This window comes from Malurus melanocephalus, unplaced genomic scaffold (genome assembly GCF_030028575.1).
Source record: "Malurus melanocephalus ecotype Western Australia unplaced genomic scaffold, MMel_1.1 scaffold_243, whole genome shotgun sequence".
Lineage (NCBI taxonomy): Eukaryota > Metazoa > Chordata > Aves > Passeriformes > Maluridae > Malurus > Malurus melanocephalus.
Window position 1 is genome coordinate 520085 of NW_026623475.1, and position 10631 is coordinate 530715.

The 10631-nt window shown below is 53.9% G+C and overlaps 1 protein-coding gene across 1 annotated transcript in view; it reads right to left on the reverse strand.

Moving 5' to 3' along the window:
- KCNA3 (potassium voltage-gated channel subfamily A member 3) overlaps positions 1-6492 on the reverse strand; it is a 14442-nt gene extending 7950 nt beyond the window's left edge. Inside the window, exon 1 of the mRNA XM_057375225.1 lies at positions 3124-6492. Within this exon, the coding sequence (XP_057231208.1) occupies positions 4611-6365 (1755 nt within the window). The 5' untranslated portion in view covers positions 6366-6492 and the 3' untranslated portion in view covers positions 3124-4610. The remainder of the gene's footprint in view (positions 1-3123) is intronic.
- Between the last annotated feature and the right edge of the window lie 4139 nt (positions 6493-10631).

The window sequence follows — 10631 nt, forward strand, 5'->3', positions numbered from 1 at the left end:
GGAACCAGGAGAAAAAGGTGATGGTGTCGAAGTACCAAGTGGATGTGCCAGGGTTGGAGTTGTTGCATGTCCCTGTAACCCTCAGCACCAAGGAGGTATTTCAAGGTGGTATCCAGGGCTATATCAGGGGAACAGGTCCTAAAATAAAGGCAGAGGAGAAGGAAAATTGAGGTGGAAAGGGAAAACTGACACTACAGGGCTCGACAGCAGCCGGTGCCCCTCTCTGGGGTTGGAAGATGATTTTTGAGGCCCTTTTCCACCCAAACCATTCTGTGATTCTRTGATGAACTGAAGGCATCCACGGAGGCAGCTCCAGCCTCCCAGCAGTGGGAGCTGCCTCTTCCATGGTCGCTCCCGTCCTTCAGTGTCACCGCGTCTCTCAGGYGACAGAAGGACAAGGCACGGGAGGGACATTGCAGAAGGATTACAGGAGCTGCAGGAACCCTGTGCTCGCTCTCTGGGCGGGGGGAAATGTCAGCCAGCAGCCCGTGGTAATGCACTTTCCTCCATTTAATGTAATCAGCTGAGTCTGGGCGAGCCCTGCGCCTCGCCGACAGCGGCTCCGCTCACGCTAATCCCCTAATGCCGCCCTTCTAAGCACATTAGRGACAGGCGAGCCCAGCACGGGCCGAGGCTCCTCTCTAACTCCCTGAAACKCTGCCTTTGTCCCAGCGGGGCGGGAGAGCAGAGCCACTTAAAGAATAGCTGGAGAGCCCGGCGTTTCAGGGATCGCTCCAATGCCCGGCACTGCCCGTTCCAGAGGAGCTGTCAGAGCGTGGAACGGGAGGTGTTTACGGGAACCACCGAATGGTTTGGATTGGAAACCAAAGGAATGASAAGGGAGTGTCTTTACAAACAAACTGTGAGTCTGCTGGTGAGATAAAACTGATTGTGGGAGATGGGAGAAAAAACGGGAAGGATTTCCATAGGAATTCCACTGATTGACTGACCCAAGACTGCGTTAATGAAGAAGAACAGAGACATGAGGAAAAGAAGAAAGTGGGGATGTATATTAAAAGAGGGTGGGGATGTATATTAAAAGAGGGTTAGCATTAAGCTTTTGGGGAAATCTGTACCTCTCAAGTATTTCAGCCAATGGGGAAAGAGAGAGGGAACTGCGGCCAAGAAAATYGGATAAAAAGGAGGCGGAGTCCTCTATCAGTTTGAGAGACCCCATGGGAAATGCCCGTGACCTCTCCCTTTATTAGAATAAAGTTACAGGACTCCTCTGTCTCCTTTTTGGACATAAACCTCTGGTGCTTGTGGGTTAAGTTTCCTGACTGAAAGGACCCAAAAGATCATTCAGCTCCAGCTCCCTGCCGTGAGACACCGTCCACTAGAGCAGGTGGCTCAGGTGGCTCGGTGTTTCACTGAATGGTACCCCTGAGACAGCAGAGAGGGGGGATGGAGAGATCAGGGCAGAACATCCAAAGGATATCTCCAGTWTCCCACATCCAATTTTTGGGGTGTATCTAAAAGACAGAGCAGCAGTGATTTTATGTTTTTCAGTGATACCACTCCATACTCCACACAGTGATACACTGATTTCGTTGGGTTTTTTTTTTGTTTGTTGTTTTTTTTTGTTTGTTTGTTTGTTTTTTTTTAACCTGAAAAAAAGGGGAAATTTAGGTCAGTTATACAGAAGAAATCCTTCCCTAYGAGGGTGGGGAATCCCTGGCACAGGGTGCTCAGAGAAGCTGTGACTGTCCCAGCCCTGGAAGTGTCTAAGGCCAGGTTGGACAGGGCTTGGAGCAATCTGGGATGGTGGAAGGTGTCCCTGCCCATGGCAGAGGGTGGGAASAGATGATCCCTAAGGTGCCTTCCTACCCAAACCATTATGGGATTCTATCAGAACCAAACTGCCTTTTACCCCAATGGGTGAAGTGGTTTCCTTATCACCTCTCCCTTAAAGCATCTTTTACGGTCACTAAAATCCATTTGAAACTACTCTGCCCCTACAAAACCAGGCAGGGAGGAGTCAGGAAAACAAACCAACAGCCTGCATGGTCTCAGCTTWTTTTAGATGACAGAGAAACTGAAAATCGTTCTGTGTCATTTCCAGGAGAACRTGTGGTTTCCGTACCCTGTGCAGCTGCCTCGGGGAAATCACCCAAAATTCATCTGCAAACTCTCCTGAGTGAGGTGTTTCTACTGCTCTCAAATTCAAACTCTCCTTTGAGGAATAGGCGTAAGTTTTAGTAACAATAAAAGAGAATAATGAAAGAGAATAATGAAAGAGAATAACAATAAAAAGTGAGAGCTCCTAGAGACAAATAACATTTCAGCCCAGTGGCAGCCTGGGGGAACGGCACACTGGGGTGTTCCCAGTTATCCCAGACAAGGAATCCCAGTAATCCTGGACAAGGGMTCTCAAGTTTGCAATTTCTCTTGATGTTCCAGAGCATCTCCCTGATAAAATCACCTGTTAGACCCTCAGCTGGTGAAAACTCTGGTAGCTCTGATAAAACCATCACACCCCAGCAGCCAAGGAGTGGCTCTGATGGTTTTCCTGGGTTTATTGGCTRGGGCTAAGGGAGTGTGCTACAAACCATCCAGACCCTGCTCAGTCTGGGTAAAATCCCAGCCAATATCCCGATTCTGGCATGGCTGGCATCTCTCAGGACAAGCTCCCCTCTCCACAGCCCTGGGAAATGTGTGACTTGAACAGCTTGGACCCAAATCCCCCTTTGCTGTAGGTATTTAACAGAATCCCTTTTCCATGCATTACCTTGAAGGAATTTGGCTTTTTTAACCCAAAATCCAGCAAAACTGAGCAGAACTGGAGCCAAAGCCCTCGAGGCCAAGCTGCCTTTGGCCTGTGTCAACGGCAGGGGCTGGATGGAAGCACTAAACCACTGAAATCACCTTTTTGGCACAGAAATGAAGCAATCCAGCTGCAAAGAAACAGCAGGGTTTTCCTCCTCCTACAGCACTAAAAAGCAGAAACAATCAGAGGAGCTATAGGATGTGATCCCACTTTATCCTACATGTATAAAAATACCCAGGAGCGGCAGGATCAGCTGGAGAATAAAAGTAAGCAGTGCAAAGCATGGGGTTTGTCCCAAAAAAACCCCCAACATTACTTTATGACTCCATTGAACTCTTCCCCCGTGCAAAGCTCACCTGATCCCATCAGATGTCCCRTGGCCCCTGGCGCACACGTGAAGATGAAGCCGGTGGTTTTTCCCGGYGGGATTTTTGGTTATTTCACGATCCTGTTTTTTACTGTCCCACTTGTTCACCGAACTCGGTGCCAGCTCTCACCGGGTTTGGGTTTGGGGTCGTTCTCGATGGAGCAGGATGAACCTCCATCCCCCAAATTCACTGCCAAGGTGTGGTGAGCTCCTCAGCGAGGGACAGGTGGATCTGGGGGTGMTTATTGCCCGTGGATGCTTTGTTGGGAACACGGGAGGAGCGGCGGGACGGGGACTGGGAGCCACGACGTCCTGTGGGATGGAGGAGCTGGAACCATCTGGAAAGGATTTTTTGCGGGAAGAGCGAGGACCAAGGGGGATGGGGAGAAGGGATGCCATGACAACCTTTGGGGGTTTCCCAGGAAACCGTGGTCGCCATGGCAACTGCATCACTCCGGTCGGAATTAGTGACTTCCGCTGGAAGGCGTGTTCGCCACTTTAATCTTCTGGCGATAAGCGGCTGCATCTCTTCCAAAGGCATTGCGAAAAGAGGAGGAAATATCCCTTTGTCTGCGGCTGGGTGGGACGAGGAGCTCGCCGCGGATCCAGCTCCGAGCCGGCACCGCTCCCTGCGCCGGCGGCTCCCGAAACCATTCCAGGCTGCCTTTCCTCTCCCTCCTCCCGCWCACAGCCCCGCTGCACGGCCACAAACTTGACACCGGAGGGAATAATTCCGTCCGGTTACAGGGGAAGGGAATTCAGAATGAAAAACGAGGGCTTTGGGAGGGTTTTTTTCCTGTTTAAATCAGCATTGATTGCACTCGGTCTCCGACCAGATTAGAATTTCATAAATGATCTAATGGGGAGAAAAAGGGAATCTGGGATGTGCCCGTAATGGTACATCACATGTTTCAATATTAAGCATCATTTAACGATGTGGTAACAGAGACTCTCTGCAAAATTAAACGGTTATTTCCTCCCAGCCCCCTCCCAGTACGCTCTGCCTCATCTTTTCCTCGTTCCTCCACCCAACCCGGKCTTGTTAATCCAACAAGTGATCTTATGTGATGGAAGGGAAATCGGCTGCACGCTGCCCTTAGGGAAAGAGGGTGGAATTCAGGAGCAAAGCGAGAGGTTCCCCAAAAACCCCAAAAAGCAAAGCAGCCCTGCAACAYGTTGCAGAAAAAAAACACCTGTTTTGACAGCGAGTGTGGTTTGTCTTCATCTTCCTTCTCCTTTACCCTTAAGCTGTCCTCTTCTCCGGAGAATTTTAAATCCTTTTACTTTTGGATCTTTAGAAAGGAAGGATCTAAAAAAATAAAGGTATAAAAACGAGGGCGCACACACAGACCGACGATGGTGYATGTTCCACACAACACCGACACACAGTCACTTTGCATTATTATTGGTATCATTATTGGTATCGTTTTACCGCATCCTCGGAGTTTGCTGCCGTTCGTTTGCTTTGGGATCGCTCTAAACATCCGTAAAGACCTTTTTGATGTTCACACAGTTGGGATTGTTTGTGGTTGTGCAGTTGCCTGCTTTAAAGGCAGCCTGTTTGAATGCACTGTGGTTGACTCCCCCTTCCTCGATCACCATGTACTCGGACTTGCTGAGGGTGGAATTGCTGCGAGCCTTCTTCATCTCCTCGCTGGACGAGAGGTGCTGGCAGCTCCCGACGTGCATGTACTGGGCTTGTTCCTCACCCTCTGTCTCGCGGTGGTAGAAATAGTTGAAATTGGAGACGATGACGGGCACGGGGAGGGCGATGGTCAGCACCCCYGCGATGGCACACAGAGACCCCACGATCTTGCCCCCAATGGTGATGGGGTGCATGTCCCCRTAGCCCACGGTGGTCATGGTCACCACGGCCCACCAGAAAGCGTCGGGGATGCTGCTGAACCCCGAGCTGGGGTCRTCGGCCTCGGCGAAGTAGACRGCGCTGGAGAAGAGGATGACRCCGATGAAGAGGAAGAAGATGAGCAAGCCCAGCTCCCTCATGCTGGCCTTGAGGGTCTGGCCCAGGATCTGCAGCCCCTTGGAGTGCCGGGAGAGCTTGAAGATGCGGAAGACCCTGACGAGGCGGATGACTCTGAGGATGGCCAAGGACATGGCCTGCTGGCCRTTGCCCTGCCGCTCGGCCAGCTCCGTGCCCAGCGTGATGAAGTAGGGGATGATGGCCACAATGTCAATGATGTTCATGATGTTCTTGGAGAAGGTGGCCTTGCTGGGGCAGGCAAAGAAACGGACCAGTAGCTCGAAGGAGAACCAGATGATGCACAAAGTCTCCACCACAAAGAAAGGGTCGGTGAAGGATGACACCATGGAAGCAGCCGAGGATGACGAGTTGGTGAAGCCATCAGGAGAGAGAGGGCCACCGCCCGTCCCGAAGGTCCCCCCGGTCCCCTCATAGTCRTGGTCATCCCTGAATTCAGGCAGGGTCTCCAAACAGAAGATAACGATAGAGATAAGGATGACCAGCACAGAGACAATGGCAATGCCTCGGGCCGGCCCAGAGCTCTCGGGGTACTCGAAGAGGAGCCACACTTGGCGCTGGAACTCCTTCTCAGGAAGCGGCCGCTGCTCCTCCCGAATGAACCCCTCGTCCTCCCGAAACTTCTCCATGGCCTCCTCGCCCAGCTGGTAGAAGCGGATCTCCTCGGTGAAGATGTCGATGGGGACGTTGACGGGCCGCCGGATGCGCCCACCCGACTGGTAGTAGTAGAGGATGGCGTCGAAGCTGGGACGGTTCCGGTCGAAAAAATACTCATTGCGGAGGGGGTCGAAGTAGCGCATCCTCTTGCGGGGGTCCCCCAGCAGCGTCTCGGGGAACTGCGCCAGGGTTTTGAGCTGCGTCTCGAAGCGYAGCCCCGAGATGTTGATCACCACGCGCTCGCAGCACTCGTGCTCCCCTCCGCCCGCGGGCTGCCCGGCGGGCACGGCCGGCGCCGGGGGCTGATCGTAGCGGTCCCCGCCGAGCAGCGCGGGAGGATGCTGGGCTTCCTCCAGCAAAGGGTCTCCGCCGCCGCCGCCTCCCACCACGGTCATGCTGCCKTCCCCGCCTTCTTCGCCCTCCTGGTCCTGCTGCTCGGGGGCCGGCTGGGGGGCGGCGGGGGGCAGCTGCTCGCTGTAGCCCAGGTTGTGGTGGCTGCTGCTCGAGCCGCCCCGCGGCTGCCGGCCGGCGGAGGAGGCGGCCGGAGAGTAGAGCAAGCTCCGGCGCTCGTCCATAAAGGTGTGGGGCGGAAGGGGAAGGGGGGAGGGGGGGAGGATCGGAGAGGCGGCAGCCGAAGCCTCTTCTTCCTCCTCTTCCTCCTCCTCCGGGCGGAGAGGGAGAAACAGCCGCCCAACTCCTCCAGCGGCTGCCGCTGCTCTGAAGAGCTGAGGCTCTTCTCAAAAAATCCGCCCCCAGCCCTGGCACCGCCTCACTCAGTCACCGCTCCCGGAGACACCCACCAGCCCCCCGGCCCTGCCCCGGAGCCCCCCGTCAGCTGCGGGCACCCCCTCCCCTGCCCCTGCCTGGGGGAGCCCCATCCATCCCCCAGCCAGCGCCGAGGGGCTTCAGTCTCCTCCCGGGAGCATCCTTTGCTGCTCAGSGAGCTGCAGGCAGGSAGAGGGGTGTTTTTCCTGGCAGAACCGCTGCCTAGAAAGAGTTTCTCTGCCCCTTCCCCAGGTGAAACGCGATTTTGACTCTGAATTTGGGGTTTGCCTGTTGGTTTTCAGTCAGGGTTTCGCACGGTGGGAGGCTGAGGGCAGCGCAAAGCCGGCAGCGTGGCCAGAACCAACAGTTGTTTTGAATCAGCGTCTGGGTTAGGCTGGGGATTGTTTTTCTCTGTCTAGGAGAGCGTGTGCATGCKTGTGTGTCCAGCAGCGTGTGTGCACACGTGTGTCAGCGTGTGCCTCCCCCCACCAAAATAAACCCGAAGCCAAGCTGAGCCAGGCTCTGCCAAGGAGGCTTCAGGCTGAACCCAAACCTGCATTTCAGATTTTCCATCAAGAAGGACAAACCCCTTTGATTTCTTTCTCTTTCTTTGTCCCTTCAATTGATCTTCTCAAGCAAATTGTTCAGTTATGAGCAAAAGGGACYTTTTCAGGCAAAAACCTTCTCTGGAGGAGCCCAGTGCTGGGAAACTCCCCAACCACAGGAGATGTGCATCGGGGACAACCTCTGATCTCTGCACCCCCAGATCCCCAGTTTTCCAAACCCCTTCAACAGCAGAAGGGCTTTAATCCCCAGCCACATGCCAAGGGGGATTTAGGTAATTCAGGGAGCTCCTGGCTTGGGAAAAACTAATGGGATGGGTTGGGTTGAAAGGGACTTTAAAGTTCATTTCATTCCACCTCCCTGCCGTTGGCAGGGACACCTTGCACTGGAGCAAAAGCTCAACGAGGAGAGGAGAGAGAGAGGGAGAGGGAGAGGGAGAGGGAGAGGGAGAGGAGAGAGACCACGTTCCCTTCTGGAGCCAGACAGGTGGTCCCACTGTGATGGAGGTGAAAACCCCTCCACCATCCCCACTTGCGCTCCTCATCCCAGTTATTTTTAACCAGCACAGCCTCCAGAAGGTAGGGAGAACAACAGATGAAAAGATCAAACTTATTTATACTTTTTAAATCAGAAACAAGCTGTCCAAAATACTCAGATCTGGGGAAGGAACGACAATAAATGTCAGAGAGCTGACTCTGGACTGGCAATGGGAGACAAACAGGGAGGATGGAGCCTGGMTGAGCCAAACCCACCGACCTCTCTGCTGACAGAGGGGAAACACCCTCGGCCACCAAAAACCCAGGAGGATTCTGAGGGAAGGAGTCCCAGCAAGGTGTGGGTGAGAAGGYGGACATGTCCCCATGCAGGGACAGTCATCTCCAGGCCATGTCACCCACCCCAGTCTCTTGTGGCCACCTCCATCCTTGGCTCCAAGCCGCACATTTGAGACCTGTTTTTTTTTTTTGAAGGATCTCCTGGGAGGAGGGAGTTGGGGAGCTGCTCCCCCACCATTCCTGCCACAGTTCGTGGTTCTCCCAGTGAGGGCATCCTCCCTGCCACCCCACAGCATCTCCCAGCCACCCCAAAACCCAGACAAGGCAGGAAGCAAACCCATTAACCCTTGTGCTCCCCTGGTTGCTTGTCAGTCAGGAAAATTTCCTGGAAGCAACAGTTTGCACCCAAGTTTGAGGTTTAAAATGAAATAACCATTATCCCCTCGCCACATATATTGTGTGTAGCAGCTAAAAACTTGTCTGGCTCATCCCTTTTCCCTGCTAGGATTTCTGCCAATAAATCAGTGTCGTCTGGTCTAAGGCAAACAAACGAGGCTGCCTCAAACCGTAAACATTTATTGAGGACACGAGACTCGAGGCACAAGGTGCAACTGCCATAATTGCAATAATTTACTCCGGATCTGTCAGGGCCAAATTCATCGGGAATTACCGAGAGAGCCGCAGATTTTGGGATGGTGCTTGGAAAAGCCTTTCCTTTAGAAGCAGCAGGATTAAGCCCTTACCCCATGGCTGCAGCACGGCGGCAGACATTAACCCTTGAGCTGCGGCTGCTCTGCTCGGGAGTCGCGCTGGGATTTCTCCGGGAGCCGGCAAGCCGTGGCCTCCTGGCCCTGTTTACTCCTCCTGCTTCCCTGTAATCCTATCAAAGCCAATTAGGCTGTGCCAGGCGAGCAGCAGCGCCGCAGGCAGCGAGCAGCTCGGGGGCAGATCCTCCCCCAGCCCTTCCCTGTCTTCTCCTGCCTTCCCCYGGGTCCCCAGCCCAGCTTTGGGGATGCAGCAGCGGCATCGCCGCCCTGTGAGCCCCCGCCAGCCCTCCATGTGCTCCCCAGTGGGGTTTGCACCAGGAAGGAGCAGCGAGCCCAGAATTTGTCAGGCAGAAACAGAGGTGGTCCAGGTCCTGCGTTCAAACCTGCAGGGCAGGGGGACAAAAGCCCAGTGGAAGGGACGTTTCTGTGATGTCCAACCCGGCCAAAGCTTTCCTGGGTGAGCTGGGAGCTCGGTGCAGCCCCAAACCATTTCCTCCAGGCTGTGGTTTGCTGTCTAATGCGAGATGTCCCAGTGTTCCCTCTGCACATTTCCTTCTGCTTTTCCAGCCATCTCTTCTGCTGCATCTGGTCTCAACAAATCTAATTTTGCWCCTAACGGCCATTTAAGAAATCCCCCTGTGCACTGATCCTGCACAGGCTGCGGGAACGGCACATGCCGTTTCTGTGAGGAAGCAGAGCAAGCACCACTCTTCTCCTCCCTTAATGGCCCTCCCAGGGCAGATTTCCAAGAAGAGGGGACAYGCAGCTTCCCTTTTCCCACAGCCAGAACCAGACCACAAACGGAATTCCCACAGAATCCTTCCCYTGGGGGGCAGGAGCTGCACAAAACGCGTGGGACCTTCACCCCATCCCTCAGTCACCCCCAGTCACAGGGCTGCCTCATCCACCTTGAAATTGTCCTTCCTTCTCAATGAATCCCAGCGCCTCTCAAGCAGTGTTTTGGGGGTGTCCTTCTCCCCTCAGAGCTCCCCTGGTAGCGCCAGCAGCTGGACAGAGCATACAGAATCCAGCCTGGCTGTGAGCCRCCCTCCCCTCCCTCCCATTTCAATGGGAACTCTGCCTCCATTGATAAATCTGGGACAAATCTGCTCATCTTTATTTCTYGGGATCAGAAACCACTCGGAGCCAGCGCCGTTACAGTAATACCTTAATGCACTGCAAATGCATTGTCTGGCCTCTCACAGCAAACCCCACCTGCTCCAGCAAGGCTTTGACTYCCTCCAGGCTTGTCCTGTCGGGAACACAAGCCCTGCTGTGCCGCTCAGAACGGACAAATGTTGTGGAGAAAGGCTCGAGGTCATCAGGTCACCAATCACAGGCAGCACTGCAGGGCTGTTGGCAGCAAACACAGCACAGCATCAACCCAGCCTTGTGAGATTAACTGGGTGCAACCACAGAATCACAGAATCACAGAATCAGAGAATCACAGAACCACAGAATTACAGAACCACAGACCCACAGAATCACAAAATCACAGAACCACAGAATCACAGAATCACAGAATCACAGAACCACAAAATCACAGAATCACAGAACCATAGAATTACAGAATCACAGAATCATGGGCTTGTTTAGGTTGGAAAAGCCCCCTGAGATGATGGAGTCCAACTGTCCACCTAACTCTGCCAAGGCCACTGCTAGCCCATGTCCCCAAGTGCCACATCCATATGGTTTTTAAATCCCTCCAGTGATGGGGACTCCACCACTGCCCGTGAGACTGTGACAGTGCCTGACCATGTCTGGGGGTAGAAATTTTCCCTGATATCCRRCCTGAACCTCCCCAGCACAACTTGAGGCYGTTTCCCCTTGTCCTGACTCTCAGCAATTGGGGAATGAGTTGAACAACAAAAGCTCTGGCTCCAGCTCATCCTCCCCTTCTCCCCTGGCACCCCCACAGCCCTGAGGCTCACATCCTTCCAGAAGAACAGGGATACCCCATTCCCAGAAATCA